Source organism: Aegilops tauschii, chromosome 5 (assembly GCF_002575655.3).
Source record: "Aegilops tauschii subsp. strangulata cultivar AL8/78 chromosome 5, Aet v6.0, whole genome shotgun sequence".
NCBI lineage: Eukaryota > Viridiplantae > Streptophyta > Magnoliopsida > Poales > Poaceae > Aegilops > Aegilops tauschii.
Genome location: NC_053039.3, coordinates 31,016,453 through 31,030,542, shown reverse-complemented (window position 1 = coordinate 31,030,542; position 14,090 = coordinate 31,016,453). Strand labels below are relative to the sequence as shown.

Genomic DNA, 14,090 nt, shown 5'->3' with positions numbered 1-14,090 from the left:
TTGTACACGGAAGAGCACTTAGGTCATACTTTGTGTCCACCATATTAACTGTTCTTCTCTTCAAGATGTTTACCGTCAGAAAGATATGAGCAAGCTGTTCTCCAAGAGTTGTTGATTATCATAACCTAAGGATCTCGGTAAACATCACACTTGCTCGAATTCAGGAAAAATAGAAGTAGATTTAATTGGAAAGGGATATTGGCAATTAGTATTGACCAGAAAAGTATGCACCATTAATAATGGCAATAGTTGTGAAGATAGTAAGCGAAAGATCAGCATTACTTGGTCTCAGAAAGAAAAAAACAAAGGGAAAAGGGCGATCCATCTTCTGAACAAAAGTTTCATAAGACTATTTTGTAATTATGAAAATAAGCGATAGTTTGTTCAGGTACCCTGGAAGGTCTCTCTGAATTACTATAACTGAAGCAATATTGCTGTAAGTGCTTCATTCCTCGATGCAGTACGTTGTCACAGAGGAAACCCGTTCAATCAAGTCTTGTTCATACGATTTTGTAGCCCGACTATGATGGGAGTCACCAGGTATAGGACTGCCTGCGATGACACGGTAATGTCGAAGTCACTCAGTTATAAACATTCCAGCATAGTATTACACCAGATTTTTTTTCTACAACGTCGCTGAAACTTTGTACTAGAGTTTTCAACTTCAGAAAACAAGATATGACAGCAAACGTAAGAGATTGAAAAGAGCACATGAAGCAGCACAAAACAACATACCATGTAGCATCTCCAGCATAAGGTGGACTATGATACTCCAAAATCGATTTCTCGAGCAGATGGCTCGTACGATCCTCTATCTATTGACATCGTCCGTCCTAAAGTACTCCACATGGTCCAGGACTGGACCGATCCCTCGACATCGTCTCGTCTATGGAGCAACTGCCGGTCTCTGCCCGAGTTCAGGTGCCGGGTTGGTTGATAGTCACCGAGTCTCCGTCGTCATCCCTATCACGGCGGGTGGACTCAGCTGGGAAGTCGATTCTCGCACGACCTGGCGCAGGCAAATCAACGAACAGGTGGTGAGCAGAGTAGGGGACACACACACGCACGCACCCATGCCTTGCCTTGTGTACAGGGGCATGGCCAAGATTATTACAACCCAAATAATCCTACCATTGGTGAAGCAAAACAAGGTCAACAAGGCGGCCGTCGCTAGGGAGGCGACGTTGGTGAATGGGCGGGGCATCGCGATGGGGAGAAGGAGCAGAGCATCAGGACGGCAGGCGACATCCAACGTCCCCTTTAGTATCCTACTATATACAATGGCTGGGTCTAGTACTCTGCATCCTCTTCTAGCTGCCGTGGAGTGAAACTTCAGAGAAAGTTAACAGAATGGAAGGCTCAGACACGACTGAGCAACACGGACGACGCGCGGATGAAACAACTACAACTACTTACTTAACCAGACCGAGTGAACTCGAGAAATTTGACGCTAAAAACTCTGACCAAGCCTCACTGCCTCTGTGCAATGAAGAAACTAGTAGTACTGTAGCTTTTTCTGCACAAAGCAACTGAAGTATGCGTCACGTTCCAACACGGGCGCATGAAGATTGTACACCTTGGGTTTGTACTCTTCAGAAAGTAAGGGATTAGTACATCACAGACTCACAGGGTACAAGACTATAGACTGATGTTTTGCAGGAATATCCACGATTGATTTCGTCCAGATGACAAACCTGTCATGCAACAAAGGGAACTAACTCACTGCGATTGCAGAAACAAGTTGATGTTCAGCGAAAGACACTCATGATTACAATCCAGAATAATAGTAATGTACCAAAGATACTCATGATTGCAATCCAGAATAATAGTAAAGTATTACTGTACATTACATGTATTGGGATAATTAAACAATACTAAGGTCTTGCATGCACGCACAGCACTTGAGTGTTAGACAATAGTAATGTCATAAATGTATGAGAAGAACTAAACATCTTCATCTTCATTTAGAGGTCTAAACAAGGCACACGATATAACAAATGTTGCTTCAGATCTTCCACACCCTGGTTAATGTTCCAGAGCTCTCATTCAATAGGTTGCAGCAACATACACCTGACTCCTTCAGAAAAATAATGCTTATTCTGTGGTTGTGTTCTTTGCGAGGCTTGCCCACTTCACGACCACGAATACATAGACTTGATCATACACCTCGTCCAAGAGCCGGAAATAAGCAACTCTCCATGTCCTCTTGAACAACAATGCACAAAACACTATCCAGAGCCCCAACACAAGTCCCAGCACAAGACCAAACTGAAAGGTGAATGGATCAAACAATTGCTTGCTGCTTCTGGGATCACCATGGATGATGAAAGAATCATTTCCTGGACAATTATTTTGGAGGGGATGCCCACAAAGTCCAGTGTTTCCTATGTACATAATAGACGGGTTGTACGGATTGAGGGTGTCAAGTTGGCGGCCAGAGGGTATCCTTCCAGATAAATTGTTGTAGGACAGGTTCAAGGCAGCCAACGATGCCAGGCTTGACAAGCTCGACGGAATTTCACCAGAGAGCTTGTTCCGAGAGAGGTCGAGAGATACCAATGATTGCATGGACCCAATCATGTTTGGAATTTGTCCACTCAATTTGTTCGACGATAAATTAAGATTCATTAGTGCAGCAAGGGAAGTGATGCTTGTAGGGATTTCACCAGTCAAGGAGTTACCTGATAAATCAATACTCACAAAATATGCAAATGCTCTACCATACACAAGCTGCTGTCCTTTTGTAACTACTAAGAATATTTCTTTGAACTGACCAGCACTCATCTGGATCATGCCGTCAATTTCTGATCCAGTATATCCATCATCAATATACATGAACTGCTGCTTCTGTACCTTTTTCATAAGTGTTAGGTTTGATAGATGCCAAGGTATTGAACCAGAGAAATTGTTGCCTGACAAATCCAAGTACTGAAGAACCATAAGCCTTGTTATGTCCACCAGAATATTATCCGAAAATGCATTGTGGCTCAATAATACAAAATGCAGTTTCCCCAGATCTCCTATCCATGTAGGCAATCTTCCAGGTAACTTGTTCCATGCAAGATCCAAGAACTCCAAATATGTGTTGTTCTGCAAAAATGCTGGGAATCTGTTAGCACACAATCAACAATTCACTCAACTCGCCTCCATTATCGCCGGATCAAGCTACAATTCACGAGTTCATCGAGAGGGGATCGAAGGAGGAGGAAGGATTATCCGTTACAACACGAAAGGGGAAAGTTAGCTAGCCTGCCAGCCGTTCGCCAGCCACTCACACGCTATCGCTAGGTTTAAGTATACTGCCCACATGGGCCCATTCCGGGCCAGCCAGCCGAGCCGGCAGGCGAGGCTGTCTCTTGGGCCGGCCCACTCCTGTGCTTGGTTCTCTGCTGCTTCTGTGTCTTGATCGCTGCTGCTGACAATCCCTCCCCTGTTAGAGACGGCTTGCCCCCAAGCCGGTGCTCTAGGGAATTTCTGCTTGAGCTGCACCTTGTCCTCCCATGTCGCCATCTCCACTTGAGTGTCGCTCCACTTCACCAGCACTTGCACCAGAGTATTGGATCCGCGACGTACCACTCGCTGTTGCAGTACCTGCTCGGGAACTGAAAATTGCATTTCTGGGGAGGGAAGTTGGGTCAATACTGTTAGATGTGTATAGTCTCTTTTCGGTATATCCCCATTGTATAAGGGGTTTCCTGCACTTTACCACACATGTATATGTAATGGCCTTTGGCCCTTAGTAAAGCTCAGTTGCTCACTTATCTAACATGGTATCAGATGCTAGGTTAGCCCCGCTCTCTCGCACGCCGCAACTCCGTGCACCCCCCTCCTAGCTTCCCTCGAATCCTGTCGTTCCAGCCCATTCCGTCGCTGGCTGGCCGAATTCGGCACCCGCTTCTGCCGCCTGCCCGGACCAGGCACTCCTGCTGCGCCCGAAGCTCTTCTTCTCCAGCCGGCCAACCTTGCCCTCCGCGCACCTGGCCCGCCTGCCCGTCGGCGCCCCCGCCGCCGCTGCCCGCGGCTGCCTGCGCCAGGCCGCTCGCCTTCGCGCCCTGCCTCTGTTTGAGCGGGGATCGAGCCCCGCCCGCTCCGCGCCTGCTCCAGATCGAGCCCCGCCCGCTCGTCCCTGCTTCAGATCGAGCCAGGCCGCCCCGCCCGCTCGTTCCTGCTCCAGATCGAGCTAGGCCGCCGGCCCCTGCTTCGGGTTGTGCGGCGCCAGGCCGCCCGCCCTCGCGCTTCTGATCGAGCGTGGTTGCCTCGCTCGTCCTCCAGCCCGATCCCCATCGGGTATCTTCAGTTCGTTGACCAAAAAAAAAGGCGGAAGCTGAACAGAGAAAGCAAAAGCAGACCTTCGTATGTCTTCTTCGGGCTATGTTGATGTTCCTAGGTGTTCGGTGATCTTTGATGGCACCAACTACGCTGAGTTTGTGGGCTTCATGCGCATTCATATGCGTGGCCTTCTTCTGTGGGGTGTTCTTTCTGGCGAGGTCCCCTGTCCGCCATGCCCTGTTGCGCCAGTGGCCCCAATCCCACCGGTGCCGCCGGTCCTTGCTGTTGATGGTTCTCAGGCTGACCGGGATGTTGCCAAGGCTCAGGATGATGCTGCGGTTGATGCTTATGATCAGCAGCTATCCGCTTATTCCGATGCTCTCTCTGTGTACCGGGATGATCTGTCTGCTAACACTCAGTGGTGCAATGATGATGCCCGAGCTGCTGCTGTTCTCACTGCGAGTGTCCTCCCTCAGTTTGCTTCCGAGTTCATGGGACTTGGCACAGTTGCAGCGATGTGGTCTTATCTCTGTCAGCGCTATCAGCCCTCTGGTGATGCTCTCTACCTATCTGTGATGCGTCAGGAGCATGCACTCCAGCAAGGTGATTCCTCTGTTGATGAGTTCTATTCACAGTGCTCTGCCATCTGGCGTCAGCTTGACTCTTTTCGGACCGTCGTTTGTGGAACTTGCCGTTGCTGTCAGACTACGCGGTCCGATTTGGAGTTCCAGCAGGTTCACGAGTTTTTATCTCGTCTTCGCTCTGAGTTCGAGCCTCGCCGTGCTCACCTGCTCACTCGTGGTCGTGTTCCTATCTCGGAGGTACTTGCTGAGCTTCGTGCTGAAGAGACCCGCCTACGCTCTGCTGGGTTACTTGTGGTTCCATCCGTGTTGGCCGCCCGAGCTCCTATGCCCCCTGCTCGCCTCACCGCTCCTGCCTACTCCTTCAGGGGGGGTGGGTCGTCCTTCTTATGCTAAGAGGGGCCGGTCGCGCCGTGACACCTTTTGTGGCTACTGCTCTCGGCCAGGTCACCTAGAGTCTGATTGCCGTGAGAAGAAACGAGACTAGAGGCACTCCTCTTCCAGTGGGACTCCTGGATCCTCCTCGACCCCGTCACTCGCTGACCAGGACATTATGAGGCTCAAGCGTCTCTTAGCTTCCTCAGGCTCTTCGTCGACCGGTTCCGCTGCTGCTGTGACTGCAGCCACTGCTCCACCACCGCAGGCATCTACACAGTCAGGTACATCTTCGTGGGTTCTGGATTCTGGAGCCTCTTTTCATATGTCTTCTGATTCTTCCGTGTTGTCTTCTCTCCGACCTCTTGATTCGCCTGTTAATGTTCTTACCGCTGATGGCACACCTCTTCCTGTTGCTAGCCGTGGTCTTCTTTCCACTCCATCTTTTTCTGTTCCTAGTGTTTCACATGTTCCTCGCCTCACCATGAATCTTTTTTCCGCTGCCCAACTTACTGATTCTGGTTGTCGTGTCATTCTTGATACCGACTCTTGCTCCATTCAGGATCGTCGCAGCAAGGCTTTGGTTGGTGCTGGCCCTCGGCACGGTGAGTCAGAGGGCCTTTGGGAGGTTGACTGGCTTTGTTTTCCTTCCGCTGCCACCACTTCAGCCAGCTCCCATGCTCTTGCTGCCTCTTCGTCTGCGTCCTTCCAGCAGTGGCATCATCGCCTTGGTCACATATGTGGCTCTCGCTTGTCTTCTTTAGTTCGCCAGGGCCTCTTAGGGTCTGTATCTGGAGATGTTTCTTTACATTGTAATGGCTGCAGACTTGGCAAACAGACCCAGTTACCTTATCCTATCAGTGAGTCGGTATCTCAGCGTCCTTTTGACTTAGTTCATTCTGATGTATGGGGTCCTGATCCCTTTGATTCGAAAGGTGGTCACCGCTACTATATCTTGTTTATTGATGATTTCTCTCGCTACACTTGGCTCTACTTTATGAAATCTCGTAGCGAGGTTCTCTCTATATACAAACGTTTTGCTGCCATGGTTCACACCCAGTTTTCCACGCCCATTCATACTTTTTGTGCTGACTCCGCTGGTGAGTTTATCTCCCAGCTGTTGCGTGGTTTTCTTGCAGAATAGGGTACTCTTGCCCAGTTCTAATGTCCTGGTGCTCATGCTCAGAATGGCGTTGCCGAACGTAAGCATCGTCATCTCCTTGAGACGGCTCGTGCTCTGATGATTGCCGCTTCTCTCCCACCCCATTTTTGGGCTGAGGCTGTTTCTGCATCCACCTATCTCATCAACATACAACCATCGACTGCTCTGCAGGGTGGTATTCCTATGGAGTGTCTCACTGGTCGCTCTCCTGACTACTCAGCTCTTCGTATGTTTGGATGTGTGTGCTATGTCCTTCTTGCCCCGCGAGAACGCACCAAACTGACTGCTCAGTCGGTTGAGTGTGTTTTTCTTGGCTACAGTGATGAGCACAAGGGCTATCGCTGTTGGGATCCTGTTGGTCGTCGTTTGCGCATCTCGCGTGATGTGACCTTTGACGAGTCTCGCTCTTACTACCCACGTCCTTCTACCTCGAGCTTCTCCGTGGACGATCTTTCTTTTCTTCTTCTCCCTGATACATCCTGCAATGTGCCTCCTCATGTTTTTCCTCCTCCGCCTGCACCTCTCCTTCCTTCTCCTTCACCACCAACACCATCTTCCCCATCCTCCTTCTCCAACTCTCCACCATCATCTCCAGTCCGTCGCCCTCTCTCACCATTTCCTCTTCACTATACGCGTCGCCCTCGTTCTGAGGATGTTTCCCCTGATGCGCCTTCCACCTCTGGTGCACCTCCTTTCACGCCTCCCCCGTTTCATAACCTCCGTGCTCGGCCTCGCCCACCGCATGATCGCTACTCTCCTGATCGGTACGGTCTCTCTGATATTGCTGAGCCCACTTCCTATCGGACTGCCATGACTCAGCCTGAACGGCAACTTGCGATGGCCGAAGAGCTTGCTGCCCTTGAGCGCTCTGGCACATGGGATCTGGTTTCCCTTCCTTCCGGTGTTCGTCCCATCACCTGCAAGTGGGTCTACAAGATTAAGACTCGCTCCGATGGTTCTCTTGAGCGCTGCAAAGCTCGTCTTGTGGCATGTGGTTTCCAGCAGGAGCAGGGACACGATTATGATGAGACATTCGCTCCTGTGGCTCACATGACCACTGTCCGCACTCTTCTTGTTGTGGCTTCTGTTCGTCAGTGGTCTATCTCTCAACTTGATGTCCAGAACGCCTTTCTCAATGGCGAGTTGCGTGAGGAGGTTTACATGCAGCCACCACCGGGGTACTATGCTCCTGACGGTATGGTCTGTCGACTTCGCCGCTCCCTCTATGGTCTTAAACAGGCCCCTCACGCCTGGTTTGAGCGCTTCGCCTCTGTGGTGACTGCCGCTGGTTTCTTGCCCAGTGATCATGATCCCGCGCTGTTTGTTCACACGTCTCCTCGTGGTTGGACTCTTCTCCTTCTTTATGTTATGACATGATCATCACTGGTGACGACTCTGACTACATCGCCTTTGTTAAGGCCCGCCTTCATGACCAGTTCCTCATGACTGATCTTGGTCCTCTTCGCTATTTTCTTGGGATTGAGATCTCCTCGACCTCTGATGGCTTCTACATCTCCCAAGAGAAATATATTCAGGATCTTCTTGCTCGAGCTGCTCTCAGTGATGACCGCACTGTTGTGACTCCTATGGAGCTCAACGTTCAGCTTCGTGCCTCTGATGGTGACCCTCTTCCTAATCCCACTCGCTATCGTCACCTCGTTGGTAGCCTTGTCTATCTTGATGTTACGCGTCCTGACATCTCCTATCCTGTTCACATCCTGAGTCAGTTTGTCTCAGCCCCCACCTCTGTCCACTATAGTCACCTCCTCCGTGTTCTACGATATCTTCGTGGCACGATCTCTCAGCGCCTTTTCTTTCCCCGCTCCAGTTCTCTTGAGCTCCAGGCTTACTCTGATGCTACCTGAGCTAGTGATCCCTCTGATCGACGCTTGCTGTCTGCTTACTGTGTCTTTCTTGGTGGCTCTCTTATTGCCTGGAAGACAAAGAAACAGACTGCAGTTTCTCGCTCGAGTACAGAGGCTGAGTTGCAAGCCATGGCTATGCTGACGGCTGAGGTGATCTGGTTACGGTGGTTGCTTGAGGACTTTGGTGTGTCTGTTGCCACCTCGACTCCCTTACTGTCAGACAGTACTGGTGCTATCAGTATTGCGCGCGACCCGGTGAAGCATGAGCTCACCAAGCACATCGGTGTGGATGCCCACTTTGTGCGTGCTGCTATGCAGGATCAGACTCTCGCTCTTCACTATGTGCCCTCTGAGTTACAGTTGGCTGACTTCTTCACGAAGGCACAGACTCGAGCGCAGCATGCCTTTTTCCTCTCCAAACTCAGTGTTGTTGATCCACCATGAGTTTGAGGGGGGTGCTAGATGTGTATAGTCTCTTTTTGGTATATCCCCTTTGTATAAGGGGTTTCCTGCACTTTACCACACATGTATATGTAATGGCCTTTGGCCCTCAGTAAAGCTCAGTTGCTCACTTATCTAACAAATACCTCATGAGCTTGGACGAGCACCTTCCGCAGAAGAGAGACATGGAATACTGGGTGCATACGACTGGAGACTGGCAATGCCAAGTGGTAAGATACTTCACCAACGCGCTCTAGAACTTCAAAAGGTCCATAGAAGTTGAAGGCCAATTTGTGATTCGCCCTGGGAGCAACCGATGTCTGAAGGTATGGCTGCAGCTTCAGAAAAACAGAATCCCCAACCTCGAATACACGCTCAGATCGATGCTTATCGGCCTGTGTCTTCATGCGCTGTTGCGCACGCAACAGATGTTGACGTACTGATCCAATAATCACTCGGTGATCATCAAGCCACTGTTGCAGATCAGCAGACTGCACTGTACTATCTGCGGTCAACCCAAAGTGACGAGGCTCATGGCCATAGATGATCTCAAAGGGAGTCTTGCCCGTAGCCGAGTGCCAATTGGTATTGTACCAGTATTCACACAGTGGTATCCATTTAGCCCAGCGAGAGGGATGAGCACTGACAAAACATCGCAGGAAACATTCCACTTGTTGGTTAACTCGCTCCGTGTGTCCATCAGTTTGAGGGTGACTCGCTGTACTCACACGCAGCTGAACACCAGCTCGCTGGAAAAGTTCCTCCCAGAACTGGCTTGTAAATATGCGATCTCGATCAGAAACTATAGAGAGAGGCATCCCATGCAAACGGTATACTGTGTTGAGGAAAGCTTCAGCCACTGTAACTGCAGTAAACGGTTGATGCAATGGAACGAAGTGTCCATACTTCGACAGCTTGTCAATGATCACCATCAAACAGTTATACTGCCCAGAAACTGGTAGCCCTTCGACAAAATCCATAGTTACCATTTCCCATGGTAAGTCAGGGATAGGCAGGGGTTGCAGTAAACCCGGATATGGAATTCGTTCGGGTTTCGCTTGCTGGCATATGGTGCAGTTCGAGACATATTGCTTAATGCAACTGCGCATACCTTGCCAACGGAACAGTTGCCTGACACGTTTGAAAGTGACTGGGAAGCCTGAGTGTCCACCAATTGGACTGTCGTGGAAAGCACTAACAATTGTGTGCTGCAACTTGGGATCTGCACCTACCCAAATGCATTTGTCAACCCTTAACAGTCCAGATTTCAAGGAAAATTTGCCGCCGCGTCCACCAGAAGAGGCAAGTTTCTGCAGGAGATCAGAGCAAAACTTGTCCTGAGTGTAGCTGTGCACAATATCATCGAGCCAGGTTGGTTGAACAGTTGATATGGGGAATAGTTCAGGCATAGTTTCAGCAAAAGTGTGTGGCTTCCTGGACAGGGCATCCGCAGCATGATTTTCCACTCCTTTTTTATAGACAATACTGTATTGTAACCCTAGTAGCTTAGTTAGGGCTTTCTGCTGCCACTTGGTATCCAGTCGTTGTTCAGACAAACTGGCCAAACTGCGCTGATCTGTTTTGATAATGAATTCAGACAATTGCAGATACTAACGCCAGTGTTCCAAAGCCAGCAAAATTGCCAGATATTCTTTCTCATAAACCGATAGCATTTGATTCCTTGGGCCCAAGGCCTTGCTCACATACGCCAGTGGGTGCCCTTCCTGCATCAACACTGCACCCACTCCTATGTCACAAGCATCAGTTTCAATAACAAACTGTTTAGAGAAATCTGGAAGAGCCAGTACCGGTGCTGATATCAGTGCTTGTTTGAGGGCTGTAAAAGCTTGTTGTTCAGTGCTTGTCCAGTGGAACGGCACCCCTTTCTTGAGCAAATTGGTAAGAGGTTTGCTAATGAGACCATAACGAGCTATGAATTTCCTGTAACAACTAGCCAGACCCAAAAATCCTCTGACCTCCTTAGCAGACACAGGTACGGGCCACTCTTGAATGCTTGTAATCTTTTCAGGATCAGTTGCAACCCCTTGAATGCTGATGATGTGGCCCAAATAACTGATCTGAGTTTGAGCAAAAGCACACTTTGACAACTTCACTTTCCACTCCAGGTGTTCCAAATGGAGAGCATAGGTTGAACTGAAAATTAAGATATCGTCAAAGAATGATATGGCAAATTCTCTGAGGCAAGGGGACGGAGTGTCATTCATGGCAAAATGGAAGGTGTTTGGACCACCAGTCAGCCCAAAAGACACAACTAGGAACTCAAAGTGCCCAAAGTGTGTTTGAAAAGCTGTTTTATGTTCTTCACCAGGAGCGAAGCGAATTTGGTGGTACCAGCTCTGAGATCGAGCTTAGAAAACCAACAGGATCCAGCTAATTCGTCCAGCACCTCGTCAATGACAGGAATAGGGTATTTGCTCTTTACAGTTACTGCATTTAAGTGTCTGTAGTCAAAGACTGGTCTCCAGGTCTTATCTTTCTTCTGAACCATAATCATGGGCGACGAAAAAGCACTAGTGCTATGTCGGATGATACCCGAACCCAACATCTCCTTAACTTGCTTCTCCATCTCATCCTTGAGGGCAGGTGGAAGCCTGTATGGTCTGATAGAAACAGGTGAAGCCCTGGAATAAGTGGGATAGTGTGATCATATTTTCTTCTAGGTGGAAGGCCAGAAGGAGCTTCAAACAGAGTAGCGTAAGTGTTGAGAATTTCTTTCATTTCAACTGGTAACTCAGTTTTTTCTGTGCCTTTGGAAGAGAGCAGCGATGACAGTTCAATCATGGCCAAGAAACTAGGAGTAGCATCTTCACCTAGTAATGTGACAGTAGTACCATTCAGGTCAAAAGATAACCAATGTTCAGCCCAGTCCACTTGCATGGGGCTATGGGTGGCCAACCAATCTAAACCCAGAATTCCATTATAAGATCCCAGAGGAAAGATCTTAAAGTCACTGGTGAACTTGTGCCCATCTGTTGACCAAGATCCTGACAGCAGCTGCTGGCTGCAGGGAACTAAATTCCCATTAGCAACCTTAACCATTTTAACAGGCATATCAGAAACCCCCTTAATTTGAGCAGCAACAGCACCATCCAGGAAGGAGTGAGTGCTCCCCGAGTCAACCAGGAAAGTGAGCTTGTGTCCTTGCAACTGTACTGTCAGTTTCATAGTTGCAATCGCCGGAACAGATGGATCTCCCAATGTTGCAGCTGAAATGCAAATCGCATTGACTTCTCCAGTACTCTCAGCTTCAGTGTCACTTGATTCTGCTGGCATATTCTGCACATATTCCAACATCTCTTGTACTACGTGCAGCTGAACTTCCTGTTTGCATCGGTGATCTCTCGCCCAACGTTCTCCACAAATGAAACAGAGTCCCTTAGATTTCCTATAAGCACGAAGAGCTGACCAGCGGTCCTCAACTGGAGCTGGACGGCTTGTTTCTGCTGTATGTTTGTCCTCAACTGCTTTACTGACAATACACTGCGAGCAGATGGCTGGAAATTTTTCCTGTTGTGAGACGCTGACTGAAACTGTTGGCTGGAACGAGTGATCTCCTAGTTCTTCAGATAGTAGAGCCAGAGCATACGCTGCGTCTAGATCTGAAGGTTGTTGAATTCCCACCAGCAATCTGACTGATGGCACTAGCCCTTCCATGAATCGAGTGACATAATGTACCTGACTAGGATTTGGCTCATCTGCAGTCAGCTGATCGAACAACTCTGAGAATCGCTCCACGTAATCCTCAACTGTGCTGGTCTAGCAGATGTTAAACATCTGCCTGAGAATATGCTGATGCTTGTTGCGTCCAAAGCGAGATTGCAGCAACGAACAAAATTCAGGCCACGCTATGCCCGGAGCGCGGCGTTGGACTGATTCAAGCCATCGTGCTGCTGCACCTGCAAACAGAGCAGTAGCGAAAGGGATACACTGATGTACTGGAGTGTTCCAGAACTTGAAGTAATCCTCACACCGGGTCTGCCACAACTTGGGGTTTGTCCCATCGAATATGGGTAACTCGATCCGGGGACCGAAACCAGAAGAATCCGCAGCGAAGGGACAAAAAATTCCGGGGGTTGATTCGGCTGCCTGAGCACAATCTGGTCCTGCTGCATACCTCTGGCCGGTGGTGGAATGTACTTGGGAGTTGCTGGGCATGGATCGACCTCTGGTCGGAGCCTTTCCTGGCTCGTGGTGCCGCTTGCCGGAGCCGTGGACTTGGTGGTGGCCGAAGGGGGACCTTGGGACGTTGGCGATGCGGGCGACGACGCATCGCCCCGATCCGCGGCCATCTCCCCGCGCAGTTCATCGATGTCGACTCCAAGGGACAGCTTCACATCCTCGAGTCGCCCCGATAGCTGGTCGAGCTTGGAATCCAGCTTCGCGAGCGCGGGGACCATCTCTTCGCTACGCTCGGAGGAGCTCTTGGCGAGGGCTGCGTCGAAGTCGGCGCGGAGAAGCTCGTAGATCGCCTTGGTCTCCGGCGAGATCCATTCCATCGCCTCGGCTCGTCGGCGATTTGCCAGGCGCGTGCGGTGGTGGTGTTGAGGCAGCTCCAGAACGGAACGACTCTGATACCAGGTTGTTAGCACACAATCAACAATTCACTCAACTCGCCTCCATTATCGCCGGATCAAGCTACAATTCACGAGTTCATCGAGAGGGGATCGAAGGAGGAGGAAGGATTATCCGTTACAACACGAAAGGGGAAAGTTAGCTAGCCTGCCTGCCGTTCGCCAGCCACTCACACGCTATCGCTAGGTTTAAGTATACTGCCCACATGGGCCCATTCCGGGCCAGCCAGCCAAGCTGGCAGGTGAGGCTGTCTCTTGGGCCGGCCCACTCCTGGTGCTTGGTTCTCCGCTGCTTCTGTGTCTTAATCACTGCTGATGACACAATCTTCTTGATAAACTATTGTTACTGAGCAAAAGATATTTCATTTGTTGGATGTGAAAACATTGAGGAATTTCACCCTCAAAAAAATTGTTCGACAAGTCCAGATACGATAATTGTTGCAATTTGCAAATAGAATCTGGAATGTACCCACCAATTCGGTTTGAATAGATAAGCAACATTTCAAGCTTGGAGGCTTCAAAATTTGATGGTATTACTCCTGAAAATTTGTTGTTGGAGATGTCTAACCTAGTGATTTTTATCAGCAACGAAGGTATTGACCCGGTGAGTCGGTTTGAACTTAGGTGGAAATCTTCCAAAGCCATGTCATCCAGATGTGCTGGTAAAATGCCAATCATTTGGTTGCTCCTGACGGTATGGTCTGTCGAAGTCGCCGCTCCCTCTATGGTCTTAAACAGGCCCCTCATGCCTGGTTTGAACGCTTCGCCTCTGTGGTGACTGCCGCTGGTTTCTTGCCCAGTGATC

The 14,090-nt window shown here is 49.6% G+C and overlaps 1 protein-coding gene and 1 long non-coding RNA gene across 2 annotated transcripts; both read right to left on the bottom strand.

Moving 5' to 3' along the window:
- Nucleotides 1–571: 571 nt before the first annotated feature.
- Nucleotides 572–1,233, bottom strand: LOC120964274 (uncharacterized). The gene is made up of 2 exons (XR_005756036.2): nt 1,132–1,233; nt 572–1,009 (listed from the first exon to the last, which is right to left on the bottom strand). It is a non-coding gene; the product is annotated as an uncharacterized lncRNA (long non-coding RNA).
- An 861-nt stretch (nt 1,234–2,094) lies between these two features.
- LOC109768269 (receptor-like protein EIX2) lies at nt 2,095–13,930 on the bottom strand. Its single transcript, XM_040388721.1, has 2 exons — nt 13,608–13,930; nt 2,095–3,109 (listed from the first exon to the last, which is right to left on the bottom strand). The coding sequence occupies exons 1-2, from the start codon at nt 13,928–13,930 to the stop codon at nt 2,095–2,097; spliced, it is 1,338 nt and encodes a 445-aa protein (XP_040244655.1).
- Nucleotides 13,931–14,090: the final 160 nt, after the last annotated feature.

What these genes read in the sequence shown, in the direction of transcription:
- LOC109768269 (XM_040388721.1), bottom strand. Translation starts at nt 13,930, where the DNA reads ATGGCTTTGGAAGATTTCCACCTAAGTTCAAACCGACTCACCGGGTCA. An exon ending in AATAGTTTATCAAGAAGATT is followed by an intron (nt 3,110 to 13,607) that starts GTGTCATCAGCA and finishes GTGTGCTAACAG; the next exon opens with ATTCCCAGCATTTTTGCAGA.